The sequence below is a fragment of the Diabrotica undecimpunctata genome, chromosome 10 (genome assembly GCF_040954645.1).
Source record: "Diabrotica undecimpunctata isolate CICGRU chromosome 10, icDiaUnde3, whole genome shotgun sequence".
Classification (NCBI taxonomy): domain Eukaryota; kingdom Metazoa; phylum Arthropoda; class Insecta; order Coleoptera; family Chrysomelidae; genus Diabrotica; species Diabrotica undecimpunctata.
Window position 1 is genome coordinate 48,282,819 of NC_092812.1, and position 22,268 is coordinate 48,305,086.

Sequence of the window (22,268 nt, forward strand, 5' to 3'; positions counted from 1 at the left end):
GCGTTTAGCTTTATGTGACCAAAAGTATTGCATTTTGAACAGTTAAATACTGCTATAGAAAGTTACAATCGGTAGTTGGTATTGTCATGGGAGGTGATGAAAGAATCAGGAATAGACATATTTTCCAAAGGTATAATAAATATTTGCCTTCTAAAATTCAAAACATGGTTGTATTCGCTTTCAGGCATTCCTACTCTTAGGAAAGAAATTCTTGAGACGGAGTCTCCATCATGCCCATCTTATGTAGTTCTTGTTCAATTAATGTATTTGGAAAAGTAGGGTAAGCATTTGATATCACTAATCTTTGAGCTGTAGAGATAAGTTTTTTTATTTCTACTTAGTTTGTTTTTTATTAACATATTTGTGGAAATGAAGCTGTAAATCAACTGTATTTTTAGAAGAAAGATAAAAACATATGCTATTGTTGGCAATTCTGAAAGCGAAGGATACGTTACATGGACCAACTAGTGAACAGACGGCTATGGTTTAGTCATGAACTTTAGTTCCTTCAATAGTGGAAAGGGCTATAGCTTGTTCTTTTGTTGGATCTTTGAAGGTATTGATAAGACGAAAATATGAGATGTGAGATGAAGTGTGAGTAGTATTATTGGTGTTATTCGAAGTCATGGTTGATTGATATTGGAGACGCTGCAAGGCCAGTCCTGTCACTGGTTCAAAAACTGGTGTGGATTTTGACCCAAAACTTGTTTTATTTCTATTCCTTCGGCATTTTATAGGTTATATTATTATTAATATAGATATTATGAGGTGGTTTTTGGTGCTCAGTACTCACGTCACGTTTGCTAGGTTGACTTGGAGATTGCACTATAAGTATGTGATTAAAGTAACAAAATAATTTTAAACTGTGATTTTATAATTTAAAATATGATAAATTTCAGAACAATTTCCAACGTGATATATTTTATCACTGTCAGGACCGTACTCCTGTATATTCTTTGTTTGCTGTTCTGGATAAGTTTCTTTATCAGGAAGCAATAAAGTACCGAAAAAATAACAAATTCCTGGAAAGTGATTTCATATTAGCTGAACTGATTATATGTGGAGTTGTAGTCGCTGACCAAATACATAAAATAATAGTCAGAGCTTGGAATAGGTATTAAATCACGGAAAAATGGTGAGCCTACCGGAATTATTTGCCCGTTGCACAAATAGGGTGATCGGTTAGAATTTAGAAACTACAGTGGAATAATCTTCCTTAATATAATATAATAACTTTTATCAATGGATAGCAGTGAATGGCGAATAAGACTTTATAAATGGAGACACTACTCAAGAGCCTGTGATCATTAACTTGGTTAATTTCAGGAGTTTTCGCAGTTAAAGGCGTACAAAAATGGTTTCTAGTTGCTATTAAAGCCTTTATAAAAAAATACTCTAGTAGGAGTTCACAATAGGGACATGAAAAACCATTCTGTTCAATAAGTTATCAAAATTTAACTATAAAACTTTATTTATTTTCATTGTATACATATTTCTAAATATACACATATATAAACATAAAAGCTGAATAAAATGTAAAATTGCAGCATCGTGTTACTGAAACCACTTAAATTAGAAGCTTTTCTTTCTAACCGGTAAAGCAGGTCGGTCATCAATGCCTTTACTCTTACGTCTATCGCCGACGCCGCTTTTTTCGAGTGTTTTGAAGTTTCTTATCGTTTGTTGAACGTTGGAAAAGGTTTCGTAAGTTGAATCAACACTGCCTTCCGAAAAAGAATCATCAACTTCCAAACTGTTAGTTGAATCACTATTAAAACCTTTATTTCCAACATTAGGAGTGCTAATTTCGTGGTACGAAACGTCTGACTCCACAGAACTTTGTTTCTCAAGAACTCTGGGTTTTATTTGTGGTGGTGGTATCTTTAAAGGACCTTTTGTCTTTGATCCTCTTCGCAAAAATGGTTGAAGCTTAGTTGGTGAATTAAGTGGGCTATTAGAATCTGCCATTGAAGGTTGTAGAGATGGTTGATTTGGGGTAGCTGGCTTCTTAACCCTAAAATATCGAACATTAGTTATTATTTTTTATTTTAGACTCACATTTTATCTTTTTCACGTCATCTTTAAGGTGACGGTAAAGAAGAGTTTAAGGAAAAATAAATAAAAATGAAGGAGGTTAATGGAAGCATTATTAAACTATTCGATTTATCTATTCGGTTGAATTACTCTCTACAGAAAATATAGTCGTCCGTCTTTTTCAGGAGTTAGGTTATGCGAGTTCCACGATAAAATTGGTATGCTTTACAAGAAATCAGAAACTACTTACATCGTAAGTTGTTCATAAATACCGTCAGAATCATCTTCATCCTCATCGGGCGAAATATTATAAATTGTTTCTGGAAGTGAAATGGTATCTTCTTCAATTTTATATTGTGTTATTGCCTTGTCATGACAGCTGTTAATATGCGTTGTCCATTGCAACATATCCTTGTGTGTTAAAGCAATAAACTGAAAACATATATCAATTTTTGTAGTAAACATCTCATTAATTCAGTTGCTAACTTTAAATTTCCAGTTAAAACTCAGTTCTTCGAGTTTTGTTAAAAACTACAATAGACAGACCGGGACTAGGCGAGAAATATTGTAAAAAAGAATCATCATTAAATACAAATAGACCAATAAAAAAATAAACCTTTTTTGTCACAACTGTATAGACGGATTTGACAGTTGAGATGTGTAGTATGAGATACTATAAAAATACTCTCATCTAGGGATTCATCAATGTTTTAATAGACATATTTTGAAATAAACAATCAAAACGTCAAACTCATTATTTTGCTCATACCTTAAAAACTTGTCTATTTAGAGATTTGACGTCAAAAGACAACTTTTTCCGAAAAAATATACAAAATGAGATATGCTAAATTAAAATCGGTTAATACACAAAAAATTTATTGCAAAATAACAACAGAATAGCTGAGGATGTACAAATTGGCCAGCACAAGACGTTCAATACAGTAAAGCACGACAAGCTGATGGAGATATTAACAAATATTGGAATAAACTCCTGTGATCTAAGAATTAGTAGCAATCTTTGCTAGAATCAAACATCGTTTATCCGCACAGAGGTAGGAGAATCCGATTATAACAGAATTAAACGTGAGGTCCGTCAGGGATTTATACTATCACCCCTGCTGTTCAAAACATATACTCTGAGGAAATCTTTCAAGAAGCAATAGATAATGTTGAAACCGGAATTCGAATTAACGGAGAGTAGGTATATTAATAACATCTAAAGTCACAAAGACTAAACTGGCTTGATCACCTAGAAAGAATGCCAGATAATCGAGCTGTAAAAGTAGTCCAGAGATGGAAGCCCCAAGGAAACAGAACAAGAGGAAGGCCCCGTTATTTATTTATTTATCGTATGGCAATTACAACACATTTAGAACAAATACACAAACACTAGTAATATAGGTATTTGACAAACTTTAAATAGTTACAAACAAACATCAAGTGTATTTATATAATCAATTGACTCTGAAGTTGCAAACAGGAAGTCTTCAGGGCTACTATTGTAGGATCTTGAGGGACACTCTTGAATAATGTGGTCGATGGTTTGGTTCTCCCCACAGTCACATTGAGGAGACGGGTTCTTTCCCCATTTATGTAGCATGTATGCACATCTGCCATGTCTGGTTCGGATCCTATTTAGAGTGGACCATGTTTTGCGTGGAAGATCAAAACCTGGTGGCTTGTGGGTAATGCAGGGCATGTTATTTTGCCATTCGTTCCATTCTTGGGACCATGCATTCGTGATGTTGAACTCCTCATGTATCATTCTTGCCGTTTTCATTGGTGGTTTTCTAGAACGGAGACGGGTATTTCGTGCATCCTCGGTATCTTGGTGGATCGGCAGGTTTATATTGTTCATGATCTTTTTGTATTCACGTGTAAGTGCGTCGACTCGTCGTAAATGTGGAGGTGGGATGTGACTTAATACTGGAAGCCATTGGGTGGGAGTTGATTTAATTGTACCAGTTATCATCCTCATAGTGCTGTGCAGCTGATTGTCGACCTTTTTTACGTGTGGACTGTGTAGCCAGACTGGAGCACAATATTCAGCGGTCGAGAAAACAAGGGCTAAGGCAGTAGAGCGGAGAGTGGAAACAGATGCTCCCCAGGTGGTACCGCAGAGCTTCTGTATAATGTTATTTCTTGTACTCAACTTTTGGGCAGTTTTTGTTAAATGCTCTTTAAATGACAGCGTTCTGTCTAGTGTTACGCCCAGGTACTTCGGTGTTTTGTTGTGGGTAAGTGTGGTATTTTCAAACCGTATGTTGAGTTCCTTTCCAGCAAGTTTATTGTTCAGATGAAAGCAACTAACTTCTGTTTTGGATGCATTTGGTTGAAGTCGCCTTCTTCTTCTTATGGTGCCGTGCACCTATAGTGCGTTGGCGAATTATCTTAAGGTCAGACGTCTGTCTTTTGCGGCATGCAAAAGTTCGCCAGTGTTAGTTACATAACATTATATATAAGTCTGCCGTCAGAACTTCTTCGGACGTTTCTAGTATTCTGCATCGTGTAGCGAGGGCCCAGTCATCGGCGTATCCGAACTTTCTTGACTGTGTTTCCGGCATATCTGCTAGGTATAAGCTAAATAGTAGTGGAGAGAGCACTGACCCCTGTGGTAGGCCATTCTTAAGCTTCTTTGGTAGGCTGATATCTGTGCCCATCACTACTCGAAACATTCGGTCGTTGAGCTATTAGGCGTGCTATTGGTTTACAGGGGATTGCACGGAGAATTTTGTATATAAGGCCCTCTCTCCATACTGTATCGTAAGCTGCCGAGAGAAGAATATGGAATGGTATGGAATTTATTAGTAAAAGGCAAATATCGCAGGTCAATATTGGGTTTCACCCCAGTCAATAAAAGAATAATACTAGCAATGGTAAGAAAGGAGAATGAAGCCAGACAAAAAAAAATGGAATACACACGTCTTTAGAAATCAGAGAAAGAAGAATGAGTACCAGCAGAAACTAAAACTTACACTAAATGAAAAAGTTGTAAGAAATATTATCTAAGAAGACTGGAATGTAATTAAAGCAATAATCGGAATACGTCAAAGGAAATACTTTGACGTATACAAGGTGAAAATACAAGAAAAAGAAAAGATAAATGGTTTGGTCAAGAATGGCAACAAGGAATAAAAAGCAAAAGACAGCTAGATATTTAAAAATAAATTCCCGGGTAAATAGGAGACTATAAAACTTAGACTAAAAAAGAAGGGATACAACGATATTATGTAGAAGGAAAAGGAGAGAAATGTTAAATAGAAAAATACAACAAATAACAGACTATAATAACAGAGGTGAGATCAGTGAATTGTACAAGAAAACCAAGCGTCACACGCCAGGGTTTATACCAAGCTAAACAATTTAGAAGGACAAGAACGGGGCATTCATCAGTGAGAAAGAGGAAATCCTGAACGGGTGGAAGGAGCATTTGCAAGAGCTCTTAAGTTCAGAAAAATAACGAGAAAAAGGAGAAGAAATAATGCACTACAAATGAGAACAGCTAGCTGAAGAAAGAAAAAACTGTGTTTATCATAAAGCGCCTAAAAAATTACAAAAAGCGCCTGGCACAGACGGAATAACTGCAGAACTGATAAAGAATGGTGAAAATACGTTATGAAAACGTACTAATAAACTAATATGCCGCATATGGACACTAGAAGTCATTCTAGAGAACTGGAAATTAGGAATCATACTTCCTATGTTCAAGAAGGGACACAAAAGACTGCGAAAATTCTAGAGATATAATACTTCTAAATGTCGTCTATAAGATACTATCAGAAATTATATACCGTGGACTTGAACTGTGTTTAGAAGAAATAATTGGAAAATACCAATGTGGTTTCAGACCAAAAAGATCAACTATAGACCAAATACATATGTTAAGAAGTACACATGAAAAATATTTTGAATATAACATAGGTACCAATATACAACCTGTATATTGATTTCAAACAGGCGTTCGATGGAAATCAAAAAGTTGGTTAAACTTATACAAATGACCTTAAACGGTTCTGGCAAAGGCATTTGGTATTGAAAATGGAGTTAGGCAGGGTGATGCCTTATCAACAGTACTTTTTAATCCAACTTTTGAAGTTATTAGTAGAAAAGGGTATTCATCAAAAAAACTGTAGAATTGAAACGAGAAGCCACTAGATTTGGTCTAAATATTAATGAAAGTAAATATATGGCGCGCATAAAATCTGATCGACATGAGAAACTAGAGGTAGAGAACTATATCTACGAATATGCTTCCGGCTTTTCCTATCTCAATATTAAATGACAACTAAGTGTCACTACTGTCACTGTCTACTTTTATAAATACAAAGACTTAATGAAAAGTAAATTGTTAAATCGTGAGTCTAAACTAAGAATCCATAAAACAGTTATAAGATCAGTGGTCACGGATGGATGCGAAACGAGGACTCTCTCAAGCGTTGATGAAAATCAATTGAGAATATTTAAGTGCAAAATATTAAGAAATGTATTTGAACCAACTCCTTGTAGCGATGGTTCGTGAAGAATTAATATGAACCACAAGCTTGACGAATTAAAGAAGAGCGCAGACATTGTCAGATGTGTAAAGTCACAAAGACTAAACTGGCTTGATCATTTAGAAAAATGCCACAAAATTAAGTGGTACAAGTAATCCAGAAATGGAAGCTCCAAGGAAATAGAACAAAAGGAAGGGCGTTCATCTTCCAAAATAGTTCATTTGTTAATTAATATTCCCAAATTCCTAAATATCTCCTTGGTTTATTTAATACAAATATATTCACAGAGCTTTTTCTTTTAAAACAAGCCTTTATTTAACACGTTTGCAATGCAAATCATAACAGGAATATCTTCCAAAGAATCAGCCCTGAACATACCAAAGCCTTTTTTCCTTACATCCAAAATCGACAAAATTCTTGGACCAAATGAAACAAAACAATATTTGTTTCATAAGAAATTCTTTCTCAGTGGCGATTCTAGACATTTGTCTTGGGAGGGGAACTTTCAACTTTGGGGAAGGGGGCTTAGTAACTTACAATGAAATACCAACCAAAAGACATAAAAAAGATAAACCCAAACTACATAAAAGACATAAATAATAGGTTTTCTTTAATTTTGGACCTTTTTGGGAGGGGAATTTTTCTTTTTTCACCCCTATGTATCCACCCCTGTTGCTAGAACTGTTAGAGACACAATATCCAACGAAAAACAGTGTACCTTAAATTATAATATATGTATAATTAAACAGCGTAATAAAAAATTTGTATGTAGTTGAATACCTATATAATAAAAAAATGTACTTACATATAAAATCTTAGTGTCATCTGGTAGTGTACTCGTTAGTTGGAAATTACATTTGTCTCCATTTGATTCCTTAGCTTCAAAATATTCTAGATTAAAAGTTGACAAAGGTTTAAGTTCCTTTTCGTTTAAATAGATCAATAGACAATTTTTATGTATAGTTGCGTAAACCCGTTTCATTTTCTCGAAACCCAACAAGAATTTCCTTTTCATATATATCCAACCAGCTTTAGTACTTTGGGAAGCTTCTCTGGCGGGGAGATCTTAAAAAATATATTAAGTTAGACAGTAGAATCTTAAAGTAACGGAAACCCAAAAAAAAAAGAAAAATGAGCCGTTGAGGATAAAAAGGGGACAGAATGAAATAGGTCACGTATATGTAATAATAGGAAAGTAATAAAACGAAGTAGAAAAAGCACCAGGTCCAAACGAAGTCTCATAACAAATTGATTGAAAAACGACGGCAAACAACTACGACAACTTCTACAAATTAATGGTCAGAATAACGCCGATGTTTAATATAGGATAACCAATAAGTTGTAACAAATATAGGGAAATAATATTGTTCAATCATCATCATCTGGTGCATTCATTGCCTCTCTCCTTAAAGAGCTCTTCTAATTCACATATTGTTGTATGATATGGCTTTGGTTACCATTTTTCTCCATTAATTTATATTTTTATATAGTTGTCTCCAGTTTTCCGCTTTCATTGATGTCATTAATAGTCTGGTCCTCCCATTTCTCTTTAGATCTCCCTCTCAAAAAGAGTTGAACACAATAAAGATAATTCAAATAGAAAACTGCACATTTGAGAAAATCCAGCACTTGAAGCTCCTAAGAGTAACGGTAATAAAACGGAAGATACCGCATATTACTGAAAAACAGGAACATAAAAGGAAATAGGAATATAAAACAGAAAATCAAAGTGACAATTAGACCTATAGTCACATATGCAAAAGTGGCAATATACCACAGAAGTAAAGATGAAAACAATTTAAGACATTTGACAAGAGAGAATTCTTTCTGCGAAGAATTTTGGGTTCAATAAAAAGGGAATAATTTTTAATTATATAATAACTTTACAAGTAGTAGAAATGGACTATCTAAGAAGAGTGTGTTGGATATCCAGACTTGGCCACATCTCAAATAAAGAAATAAGAAGGAAAACAGGAAGGACTTACAATACCGTAGATACAATAGCATCCAAAAAACTTTTATGGTACGGGCATGCAATGTGAATGGAAGACGAACGATGGCCAAAACAGGCCTTAAATTATGTTTTAATGAGAGAGCTATGTAGAGCTATGTATAAATGAGGAGGAATGAACAGATCGAAAATGGCGGATACAGTTATGTTAAAAATCTGAAAATTGGAAGGCAAATGTTTTGTATGACGCTGAGTTGAAATATAATGTTTTACTGAAGGTGACACTTCCAGTTATACCAGAAGTAGACGTCAACTTTGTTATTTTAAATAGAACTTAATATTTTTTATTTTATTATCGAATTCTTCATGAAATTTTAGATACAATTTGTGCACAATGTCCTATACCAAAAATGAAGTATTTTCGAGATATTTCGATTTTTTTCAAAATTTTGAAAAAATTCCAGTCCACATTGAATAACGATATTTACATTAAAATCAAGGCTGATGACGTAAAATTATAGCCAATAAACAACAACCGCTTGTCCGTTAAACCAATGTGTCCAACTCATTGATATTTCATACAGAGTGATTTAAACTTAGCCGCCAGATCATTTATAAGTGGCTTACTTTAAATAGAACACCCTGTATTTTATTGCTTTTTGTGACATGTATGTTGCTGGCAGATAGTGCGCAGGGGCTTCAAAGGATGATTGATAACGTTGTAGGAGCATGTAAAAAATACGGCCTAAAACTTAATTGCAAGAAGACAAAAATAATGATCATTAGTAAGATTGATAACGTTGTAGGAGCATGTAAAAAATACGGCCTAAAACTTAATTGCAAGAAGACAAAAATAATGATCATTAGTAAGAAAACCAACATAAACGCCCAAATTACAATAGGGATACACCGTTAGAAAGAGTGGAAAAAATATGCTATTTGGGCTGCAATATTAAGTATACTTGGGATTACAGCTAAGAAATAAAAACTCGTATTGAAAAAGCCAGAAGCTCTTTCAACAGCCTTAGGAAGATTCTCTGAAACTTATCTTTAAGTATCAATATACGCATAAGAATTCTTAAATGTTACGTCTTTAGTGTAATTCTATATGGAGTAGAAAGCTGGAGCCTTACAGAAGATGCCATAAAACCATTAGAGGCACTTGAAATGTGGTACTACCGACGTATATTGAGGGTCTCATATATACACCACACAAGTAACACAACTATTCTTCAGAGGCTAAGAAAAGACAAAGAAATTATTAACACCATAAAAAAACAAAAAACTAGCTTACTTATGGAGACCTCTCATAAAGAAAATATGAGAGTGTAGTAGTATCTAGGAGCTCGGGAGACTGAGACATCGGAAGCCCTAAAGAAGACATTAAAGAGGATGTTGAAATGATAATCGACGCTGTTCAACCCGGAAGACTGTTGAGTTTAATATTATCTTATTATCCTTACCTGTAAATAATTTAATTTCACTTGACTGTGTGGTAACGCTATGTCTAATGGAAAGGTTGTCTGATATATTATGTAGATCTTCTACAGATGAATAAATGTCATTTGGTTTGTCATCGTCTTCGCTAGGCACTAAAACCAAAATTAGATATTTCAAATCCCATAATGTAAAAATAATCTGCAACTTTCTACTCTAACAAAAGTATAAAGTAATGTACAAATAATATACGAACAAAAATATTTATACCTCGTCTATTTGCCACTGTATTAGCCTTGTGGCTGAATCTGTTTCATCAGATACAGATTGCAAAGGACAACGAGAGGAGAAAACATTATACAGTCGTATATCGGTGGCTGGTGGATTGTGTCCCGTTCATCTCTGTTTTAAAGTAGATATACGGTTTCTTTCATCTTGTACTCTTGTTGTATTGCCAATCCACGTGTTTGTTTTGTTGTATTCCAGGATAAATCTCTCCAATTTTCTTTGGGTTACGTTCAATTTTTCATTCAAGTTGTATTCTCTGTTTGACATTCTCTGATTTCTTATAGTATCATCATCTTCAACTTGTACGCGTCCACTGCTGGTCATAGGTCTCCCTCAGCTCTTTCCATCTGTCTCTGTCTTGTGTGGCTTGCATCCAGTTATTGCTAACACGCTTCAGGTCGTCAGTCCATCTGTTTGGTGGCGCCCTCTGCTACGTAGTGCTTCTTGTCTTGGTCTTCACTCAACAATACGTTTTGCCCATCGGTTGTCTGATAAACTGGTGACGTGTCCTGCCCAATTCCATTTTAGCGACGCGTTTTTTCGATGGCGTCTGTTGTTTTTGTTAGTGCTGTATCCCGATATAAATCCAGCTTGTTCTCTAGGCTGATAGAAATCTAATTTAGCGTCTAGTCTTTTTTTTTGATAATTTTTGTGAAAAGTTTATATATGTGTAAAAGCAAACTGATAGGACGGTAGTTTTTTAGATCTGTTGTTAGGACTGCATTGTTCCATTGAGAAGGAGTTTTTTCTTGGTAGATGCATTCGGTAAAAAGCTTGGCCAAAACCTGGATAATTTTATTTCCACCTAGTTTGATCGCTTTGATCAATACTCCGTCATCGCCAGGGGATTTGTTATTTTTCATTTCTAAAAGTGCCCTTTTGATTACGTTATGTCTGGAATTAATTCTGATCCCTGGTTTGTGATTTTGGGCAGGACCTGACCTTGCCTTTCGTCGGTGCTCTTATACATTTCGCGATATAAGGATTCGACAACCTCAAGGATTTTGGTTCTATCAGTTGTAATGTTTCCCTTTATGCTTTTTATTTTCGCCTTAAAACTTTTAAACTTTTGTTTTCTTAAATTATTTTAGTTATTTCTCTTGTATTGTTTTCTCCTACGTCGTTTCGGATTGACGGAATGATATCTTTATTTAATTTCTTCATTGTTGTGTAGTTGGAGCCGTATTTTTTTTGTCAGCTGTTTTCTTTTACCTATTAGCTCGTTGGTATTTTGGCTTAGTTTTTCTTTATGGTTCTTTCTCTCTTTTTTAGAGCCATCATTTGCTTGATTTACATCTTCTGTTTCATCTTGCAAGTCTTGTATACGTCTGGTTAGTGTATCTTCATACAGGTCGATGATTTATGGGGGAATCTATTCCTGTTTTATTGTTTTTAGGATCATCTTTGTTCTTTCCAATTTGACATTTAATAATATCTTAGCTCGGATTAATCTATGGTCGCTTCCTATTGAAAATTTGTTGAGTACTTCCATGTCTTTGATTATTTCTTTTCTGTTTAGAACGATATAATATATTTCATTTTTGACATTGCCATCTGGGCTGATCTATGTCCATTTACGCTGAGGCTTTTTATTTAGCCATATACATACTTACCCGTTGCTACTTCTACATCATCTTGTTTAAACCCCATTTTTGCAATAAAGTCGCCCATAATTATTGCGGAATATGCCGGTGTGACATGTAATGCTATTTCTAGGTCCTCATAAAATTCTTTAATTTCTTCATCAGAGTGGGTAGTCGTTTGAGCATATGTCTGAATTACGGTAAGGTTATATCTTGCAATTAGTTTGAAAATGAGATATATAATCCTGGGGCTTATGCTGATAATTTCAACTATATTTTGTGTATGCTTTCTATGTATAATGAATCCTACTCTACCATTTGAAGTGGTAACCTCTAAAATGAAATACGTGTCCTGATTTAAGGGTAATTTGGGCTTCTACTCTTCGTCTTATTTCGCTGAGGCCGATGATGTCCCACTTTATTCTTTTCAGCTCTTCCTCCAGTTCCATCATCTTCTGGTCTAATATAAGAGTTGTAACAATGTGTGAAGTAATGTGCATTTTTCGCTCTTTGTAGTAGCTTGATTTTTTCCGGGGATTCTTAGCACCCTCTGCTCCAAACCTGTTTCAACTGCTACCTTGGTTGGGGGTGTTAAAGCCACCGGAGACTGAGGGCAGTTCAGTAGTTTCGTCTGTCATGTAAAATAACTTTTGGGTTAGATAGGGTAACATAGTACAGGGTGAGTTTATTATTCTGATGTACATATTATCTGACTATCTCTATATTCTATATTTTAACAGCCTGGGATAGCTTAGGTGGTAGACTCTCTATATTTTATATTATATACATAATATAACTTATGTGGTAGTGTCTGACGTTCACGCAGAAGAACGGGGATCGATCCCCAGTGTGGTCGAAAGCTTCTAGATATTTATAAATATCTATAGGCCCCGGTCGACTCAACCTAAAAAAATGAGTACCGTGGGTAAAACCAAAGGTAATAATGGGCGGTTAAAACGTATCACTGGTCTTGTTACCTTCGTTGTATATCATAGGCTTAAGAGATAACAAACTACCCTGCTATAATCCCAAAGCCGCACAGCGGGATAAAGGGAGGCTATTACTATTTATATATTTTATCCCTGACTTGCATTTTCCATACATTTTTACTTCTATTTATTGCGTTTTCTTTATAAGATACTAACCATTTCAGACACCCAATTTTTGACATTCTGGACAGCCACAATTTTTATTTATACTTTGGTATTTAATTGTGAAGGAACTATTCTAGATTTGTGTAATTTTGATTCATAAGTAAGTGTCTTTTATCAAGTAGAAATATATCTTCTATTTAAATTAAATATTATGTTTACATGGAATTAAGCCACAATGGATTGTAATCCACTCTAGAAACTGGTTTCAATCCGGATATCTTCTATTCCAATGCAATTGAGAGACTTTGCTAAAGATACATATAAAGCAGATCAAAAGATTGTTAAAAATTTTACCTGGATTATTCATAATAACATAATCTTCACTAGGCTGTAAGGGCGGTTGAATTTTAGCTATATTTTGGAGCTGTTGTTTGGATCTATTTATCAAAGATTCGGCTAGTTTTTGATCTTTTGGTGATAATTTCTCCAATTTATCAGAAGACAAAAACTTACAAATATCTAAAAGAGAAAATGCAAGTTCAAAAAATCATGCTAGAAAGATCACAGACAAATCATGCTATAGTCGGACAATTTTCAATTAAAGGTGACTAATCTACAAATTGAACTAAACGGTAGCGGCAACCATGTAAAATTTCAGCAGTAAATTCTTACCGGGGTCATTTTGATTGTGTATGCTTCGCCCATGTAAATAAGTGAAAAAGTAAGATAAATTTGCCCCCGTAACAACATAAATTGGTGCGATTCACGAATGTATAGTGAGACAAGTTCATTGAATAGTTTGAAACATCGGTAAATTTATCAATATTTTGCTGGTCTATATATATTTACGTTCTTAGAAAGAATGGTAATGAGAGAAATATGATATTTTAGTTTATTCCTTCCAGATTATATATGTGCATAGGCGTAGTGTGTTCTATTTCTTGAGAATATATTTATTAAATAGACTTTATTATTAACTTTAAAATAGTTTTGAGGTAAGTAAAGTAAATTTGAGGCAAGTTTATTCTTTATACATTGTACATATAGTATTAACCCATTAACGGCCGCTTAATATACAAAGAGAAATTTGACAATTAATTGATTAGATTGGATTAAAAACACATAAATTAAGACTAATTTACAACCAAAACGATTTTTTTTCTCATTTTCAAGGAAAACAGTACAATTTTTAATAAAGGAACATATTGTATCTTAAATGTAAATTAAATTTTAAGGTGAAAATTTTCGAAACATTCGAGGTGTAGATGCGTTCTACACCTTTTACATAAATAAATAGTATTACTTTTGCACATTCTACATTTTTGCACTAACATCTCTTTTTGTAATGTGGCCAATATTGTCGAATCTGGCTTCATCTGGTAAAGCAAATTTAGATTGACGTTCATGTACCTACTAAGTTTGACACTGATGTAGCGGTTTCTTCACTAGGTATTATAAATTATAAACATAAATCTATGTCGGCTCGTGCTATCTTTTATAATGTGCACTTCTTTATCCTCATCGTTTGAACAATGCATATCAACTTGAAGCAGAGTGTAAAGCAGATAATATACATATGCTAATATTTTTTTTTAATCTATGTTATTCATTTCAAATTCGTGATGGTTATTCTGGAATGCATTAATATTTATAAAATATAGAATGCTCACAATTACTTTTTTTATCAAAAAAGAGTGAAAAAACTTCAATATATGACTTGCCTTCATGGTTGGCTTTTATATTGTCTAAATATCAATCAGACTGATGATGAATTACTACTGAGCACGAATGATTATCTGTTGTTACAACTTAAGACACATTTGGATTTACTATTTTTGCCTGGTTTTTTCTTTGGACGTTTAATCTGTGGTTCAAAGGAATATCATAATCAGAATCGTCAGAATTCCCAAACACTTGTATTTCATATGTACCTGCAATAACCGATTTTATTGATTCTTCACAAATAATATTATCATCAATGTCTTCTACATCAGAAATTTTCTAATCTAATCTCGGCGGCAAATAAACCACATTAAGTGAGTCATCATTTTCACAATATGAGTGTTCTTCTAACAAAGCTATTAACTCTTTAGTAGTTAGTGCCATCTTCATTTCATATTTCGAGAATTTACTGAAATAAACAAATGCACTACTATATAAATGCATTCACATGATAATAGTTTAGCTTACTTCATTTTAATTTATATAAACTTTATAATATATTTTTATATTTATATAAACAAATAAACACAAGCAAACTTTCAAATTAAGTTAAAAAAAACAAATATAACGTTTACAACACACAGCAGTTCTAGAAATAGAGAATGATATGTAAAGACGAAATCGTATGTTAAAATTTCAGATTGTTTTTAGTCTAATGAAAAAAATGGTATTTTCCAAAGTTTTCTGTTTTTTGAAGTTCCGTATTAGGTACTCTCTAATAAGTATAAAATTTTACTTTATTTTGTTAGACAACTATAAGATACCTGTTAAAAGACACTTGATAATTTAATAATTATATCAGTCTTAGATTTAATTTTTACGTAATTACTTATGTGTTTAAATAAATAATTAAAATATTTTTTGGTACGCCTCTGAAAAATTGATAAGTGGAATATGATTTCGTTGAAAAGTTATCGTTAAGGGCTTCGTTAGGTGCGATCTTGCCAAGTAATCACCTTCAATTAAAAATTGTTTTAGTATAGAAGAGTAATAAATTAATTTCAAATGTTTATTTGTTAACTGTTTATAAGCGTACAGTATTTTTAATTTATTTTTACGACTTATATGTACTATAAATTCAGAGCTAAATAATTAAATTACTATTTCAGGATAAAAGTGCGGAAATAAAATATGCAATTCAAAGTTATATCCAATGACGTATAATAGACTCAGGTAAAGTAAGTGTAAGGGTAGGAACAAGTGCCAACAAGCGCATGTGTATATTAGCATACTTTGATATGGAACGGTACACAAAGAACTCTTGTCTGAACTTGTCGGCGTTTGCAATAGGCGCTGACCAACAAACAAGAATGTTCAATACATTATTTTCCAGCTTCTAGGACGCTGGTTGTCGTATTTGGGAGTGTTTGTTTTTGTGTGTTTACACAATATTTGAGGCTATAAAAGCATTTATTGACAACATGATTGACAACGATCAATTGATCAGTCTGGTATACGAAAGACGGGCTATATGGGATAAACGAGTCAGACAACATTCCAACAGGAATTATGTGGAAAAGTGCTGGAAGGAAGAGTGTTCAAATGAAAATTGAAGGTAAACAAATGATTTTATTATTTTATTATATTACAGTAACTATTTAATTTTTGTTGTTACATACGGCCTGTCGGCCCTAATACATATTTTAGAAACTCTTAATTAAACAATATGATTTCTATCATGTATAACATTTAGAGCAAAAATAAATAAGTCAAATAGATTCTGCACTATTACAAAAATATGTTTACACATCATAAACTAAAGGATTATTGGCAAAGTACGTGGTGAATAAATCCCTAACACTTTTTGCTCCATTTGTCGGTCTTCGGAGAGGTTTTTTTTATTGTTTGACAAAGGAATTACTGCTGCATCAGCTAAATGATGTGTTATGCATCCATATCAATAACGGTATTGTGCAAAATACATATACACCTAATACTATTAACTATTTCAATATCTGTTTCAATGCTCTTCGAAAGCAAACGCCATTTTGCATATAAAATTCTAAATGCGCATTCAATTGACTTTCTCATTCGAGACAACCGTTTATTATAATTTTCCTCATCAATGCCCAAAGCATCTCTTGCATATGGTTTAAGTAGGTAAGGGAGCAGTGGATATGCCTCGTCTCCAACAAAAACATATGTAGCTTTCACATTCGTTCCAGGTAAGAATGAGGGTTCCGGAATGTCAAGTTCCTGCTTGTTTGATAATAGATCGTATAAATCAGATGCTTGGAAGGTCCCACCATCACTTTGTTTGCCATATGTTTGTAATTAAAAAACATGGATCCTGAATTACTTGGACACTTAACTCGGACATGCTTTCCGTCAATTGCCCCAAGCCCATTTGTAAACTTCCAAAGACCAAAGAAATCCTTAGCAGTTTCTAGAAAAAGTTGTTTGATTGGTACTGGCATATGCAAAGGCTGACTATCGGCGATATTCTGCCTTAGTATATCCAAATATACCTATTGGTCCATATTTCCTTCAATAAAATGCATGTTACCTACTCCTGCAGATGCTATACACCCCCATATCATGACTTCACCTTCACCGTGCTTTACCGTATCTTTCATATTTTTTAATTTTTGTTCTTCATTCTCCACACCTATATTTTTCTATCGGGCCCAAACAAGTTTATTTTGGTTTCATCAGCAAATATTAATTAAAATTAATTCCAAAAGTTCCATTTATATTTAAATGGGAATAAGCCACAATTAAAGGTTAAAATACGTTTATTGACGTTTCAATTTCCACTTCGGAAATCGTTCTCAATTTGATTTCCGAAGTGGAAATTGAAACGTCAATAAACGTATTTTAACCTTTAATTGTGGCTTATTCCCATTTAAATATAAATTAAGTCAATAAACTTATTTTAACCTTCAATTGTGGCTTATTCCCATTAAAATAGTAATTACTTTAAAATGCCACAAGAAAATAGCTTCAGAACAATAGATAAGATCTAGATAAGGGTGTGTTCCAAAAATGTCGTCAGTCTTACAGCAGCCACCCCACTTTCGGAGTACGGTACGTGCGACAGTCAAATGCGTACAAGTAAGAGAGGGTGGTTTTAGTTGGTAGACAGGATAATAGATACCTGAATCTTTGGCACTGCTATCTTTATTACTTTAAAATAAACTAAAACCCAAAATTTAGGGACTCAAAATGGCGGTAGCATAAAAAATTTCAAACCCCCCCTCCCTCAGACAAAATTCTGGGTACGCCACTGCTTGCGGTGTGTTGTTTTCTTTTCGTAAAAAGTATAGTTTGCTTGATAAGTTACTGCTTTTGTGATAAAAAATGGCGTATGAGAAAGAACATGAAATGTTAAAAAAACTGATGCAAGAAATGTCTGAAGATGAAAATTCGCTTTTTGGAGATGTATACTTATCGGACCACTATTCTATGGAAGGTTCTGAAAGCAGTTACAGTGACTCGTCTTTTGAAAATGTGAAAAAACCAAAACGCAAGAGAGTAAGAACTGGCAGGATATCAGCTGAAGCTAAGTGTGAATGCTTTACTGATTTTAGTTACAAATGCGACCAATATTCCTTATGTTGCGACTTTTGGTAGTGGCTACTACACATTTTCAAAATATTATCTTAAAACTATCAGATGATTTATCCATTCTAATGACAAATGATTGTTACAGATATTTCTCTGCCAACTACGAGTAGAGCATCGACTTCGAAAGAAGATTGTGCTAATACCTTAGGCAATAACTGTGCCAGTACCAGTACCATCTCACAAACCATAGAGGATGTTATTTCACAGTTTGAACTAGATACATCTAGGTACATCTTCAAGTGAAGTGGATATTCCAAATTCAGTGGATGAGCTGACATGGAAACCCGTCCAAGGTAAATATCTAAAAACGTTTCCATTTTTGAAGCAAATGCAGGCGTAAAAGCGGAAATAGACGAATAATTTTATAATAAATTACCATATCACTTTTATAAACTCATGGTATCCGATGACATCATAAACCATATTTTGATTGAAACAATTGAAACAAAAAATATTTTACGGAGATCAAGAATAAACAAATGGGTAAATACTAATACGGAAGAAATTAAGAGATTGTTTGGAATTATTATATGGATGGGGCTTGTTCAGTTGCCAAGTATCCAAGGGTATTGGCAAAAATAATTTTTATACTATAAAATAATAATAGAATAAAATCGATGATGAGCAGAAATAGATTTCAGTTCTTGCTTTAAATATTCATTTTATAATAACAAATCCGTCGCAGTAAATCGGCTTCATAAGATAAAACCGCTTATCGATAAACTCTTCTTGACATTTTAAGCCCCTATTATTCCTCAAGAAGAGCTTTGCATAGATGAGACGCTTGTGCCCTTTAGAGGACGCTTATCTTTTAAGCAGTACATAAAAAACAAACGGTACAAGTTCGGTATTAAGCTTTTCAAATTATGTGTCGATAAGGGATACACATATAACCTTAGCGTATATTGTGTTACAGAAAAAATTAAAGGTCAATCGGTGGCAAGTGGAGTAGTACTTACACTCCTAAAAAATCTGCTTGACCAGGGGAGCACACTCCATACTGATAGTTACTATACTAGTGTTGCACTAGCTCATACACTCATAGACCGAAAGACGCACTTATTAGGAACACTGCATACAAATAGAAAGCTCAACCCCAAAGATATTCTATCGAAAAAGTTAAAGAAGCACGAAGAGAGTAATACAGGTATTGTTGTTCTGAAATGGAAAGATAAAAGGGACGTTCTAGTTCTTAGTACTAAACACAACGATCAACTTGTAACAATGAAACAAAGTGGAGGTGAAGTACAAAAATCCCAAAATAATTGTCGATTATAACAAATCTAAAGCTTTCATTGATCTTTCTGATCAAATGAAAGCCTATTCATCATCCCTCAGGAAAGGCCTAAAATGGTACAGTAAATTGGCAATTGAGCTCGTTATGGGTATGGCACTGGTAAAGGTATACATATTACACTAAGAGGTAGCAAATGAGAAAAAATCTTATAATGGAATTATTACATTCTCAGATCGAAACACATGATCCTACAAAACCAGAGGCGCCCAACACAGTCCAACATTATTTAGAAGAAAGTCAAGGTGCTGTTAGAAAAAGAGGCTGATATGTAAATTGTTATAAGAAAATATCACAAGAGACGGGTACAAAAACTGCAAAATCTCAAACCACCCAAAGTAAATTTAGATGTGTCCCATGTGAAAAATATTGTTTAGCGTGTTTTTTCGAGACCCACAAATGCTTTATAAACTGATATTTTTTCTACAAGATTCTTTATTTATGTAGAGGATTAATTATTTCGTTTTTGTATGTTTTATAAAAAAAATATTATTTAGTTTAGTATTTTAAAAGCCTTAAATGTTTTGTAGTTATTTTTTTATGTATCTAGAAACAGTTTCATTTCGTTCATTTTATCAAAAAATACTATCTTCTAATTTGTTTTTTTAACCCACAAATGTTTATTATATATTTTTTTCTGTATAAAATAAATAAATTGTTTCATTTCCCTTTATTTTGTTTAAAATTATGTCTAGGCCAAAATCCTCGCAATACCTGAAGGTCAACCACAGTTTTGGGTTTCGTAGGCCACTACTTACAAGCGCCCATAAAGATATTTAGACGGTGTGTATCTGATGCGGATGTAAACGGCTCAAAATACAAAAATACATGTGCATCCACATTTGATACACGCGGCCACTAAATCAGTGTGACGCGTGTATCCATGTTGCATACATGTGGCACTGAACGTGTTAATGCTTGCAAGCCAATGAAGACGTTCAACGTTTAACACAAAAGTTATTAACATGTTATTAGAAACATGTTGCCAACAAGTTTCGGTAGCACTTTACAAAGTGTGAACGGGCCTTTAGTGAGCTCTAAATCTAAAGGCTGGAGCTCTAAAAAACTGTAAAAACTTTTAAATAAAAATAAAAAAATAATTAACTCAATTGGATAAGAAACGTAGAAAAACCATTTTAAATATTGACTATTATGACATGAATATTACTCATGACCTTCACATTTTTAACTATCTGTGATCCACGATCCACTTACAATACAAAAAATATAAAAATCACCTGGTGCTGGAGTACCAGGGTTCCCAGGGCTCCAGGTTTGCACCTCAAAAAACTAGCTATACACTACACTGCATTAAGTTTTTATATTTACATGTATATTAAAATGTATAAATAAGCATTTATACTTTTTACACATATAAATATATATTTTTATACATATAAATGAACATTTATACCTACATTTTACACCCATAAATACATATTTTTATACATTTAGGAATTTGTACATTTTACATACCTATAATATTTATACCTATTATAAATATGTACATAATTATATACATATAAATAAACATGGTCATAATATACATTTTACATATAATATTTATATTATAAATACATAATTATATACATATAAATAAACATTTTAAAATTATATATATATATATATATATATATATATATATATATATATATATATATATATATATATATATATATATATATATAACTGAAGCAGTTAATAGGTATTCATTCATGAGATAAAATCGTTTTATTTTGTTTCCAATATAGCAAAACAAAACAGATTGTTTAATGAAAAGATACTATTTTGAAAATCAAAACATCAAGTAACGACTTTATTTTGTAAAAATTTATGGTTTAATTTCAATGATATAGTTTCGAAACAATATTTCAGATGAACAATTGTTTTACATTGGCTGTGAAGAAAATATATACGAAGAAAATAAGAAAAAGAAGTAAATTAAGTTTAAACTACTAGTACAGAATTATTGAAAATAAAGTTAGTGAACATTGCACTTTGCAAGATTCTATTTTAGTAAGTAGTAGTTTAATATAAGAAATGACTGCTATAAATGCGTTTAATTAATACTGATGGACTAAGAACGTCATGCCTACTTAAGCTAATTATTAAAAATTAAATTTAATTTACTAGTTACCTTGCAGCAGTGCGTTCAAATCAAAATACATTTGTTCGAAATCACTTCCCATTTTAACGCACAAAAAATTAATATCTTCTATAACAACACTAGGTAATCGTGGATTTAAACGGTAAAAGTGTCTTTTAGTCATCTAACATCTGTCTATTTTTAACTCAATCATAATGTTAAAATATTATTTTGGCCCCACAGGTCGCTAAAGCAGAGCTAACACTTTAACTCGCATAAAAACTGTATCACGAACTCTGCCATCTCTCTTCAATACCCACGCCCTGTAATTTACAGTGCTGTCTTTTTAGTGTCATTTGTATATACCGAAATATAACAAATTTATTAAAATACTTAATCTATTCGTCAGACAGACCACTGATAGCACGGCATATCCGTTCGGCCTACGGATAAATAAGTTTGTCATTATAATTAAAATTGCAACTGTTATGAGATGAAAGATAATAAAAACCACAAGCTTTTGATTTCCCTCCAAATGGATTGATGATCAATATTAACCGATTGTAATAATTTTATTAATTTAAAATTTATTTAAAGATTTAATCAACGAAAATTCGATGCAAACAGGAATTATAATTAATCCACGACAATTTTGCCTTAATATTGAATAAATATAATCAACGAACGTTAAAACACAATCGAACAAAAGTGAAGATAAA

The 22,268-nt window shown here is 33.1% G+C and overlaps 1 protein-coding gene across 2 annotated transcripts; it reads right to left on the reverse strand.

Moving 5' to 3' along the window:
- Positions 1-1,453: 1,453 nt before the first annotated feature.
- On the reverse strand, positions 1,454-21,923 carry LOC140452052 (uncharacterized). 2 transcript variants are annotated; one of them, XM_072546084.1, is made up of 6 exons: positions 21,601-21,917; positions 13,235-13,399; positions 9,942-10,070; positions 7,333-7,592; positions 2,285-2,466; positions 1,454-2,014 (listed from the first exon to the last, which is right to left on the reverse strand). In XM_072546084.1, the coding sequence occupies exons 1-6, from the start codon at positions 21,731-21,733 to the stop codon at positions 1,573-1,575; spliced, it is 1,311 nt and encodes a 436-aa protein (XP_072402185.1). In that variant the 5' UTR covers positions 21,734-21,917; the 3' UTR covers positions 1,454-1,572. The 2 variants fall into 2 exon arrangements, with proteins under 2 accessions (XP_072402185.1, XP_072402186.1); XM_072546085.1 differs by lacking the exon at positions 13,235-13,399 and having other exon boundaries at positions 21,601-21,923.
- Positions 21,924-22,268: the final 345 nt, after the last annotated feature.

Coding starts and splice junctions, on each gene's coding strand:
- LOC140452052 (XM_072546084.1), bottom strand. CDS start 21,733: ATGACTAAAAGACACTTTTACCGTTTAAATCCACGATTACCTAGTGTT. Junction 2,467..7,332: donor ATGACACTAAGATTTTATAT/GTAAGTACATTT, acceptor ATATGTTTTCAG/TTTATTGCTTTAACACACAA. Junction 2,015..2,284: donor ATTTATGAACAACTTACGAT/GTAAGTAGTTTC, acceptor TCGATATTTTAG/GGTTAAGAAGCCAGCTACCC.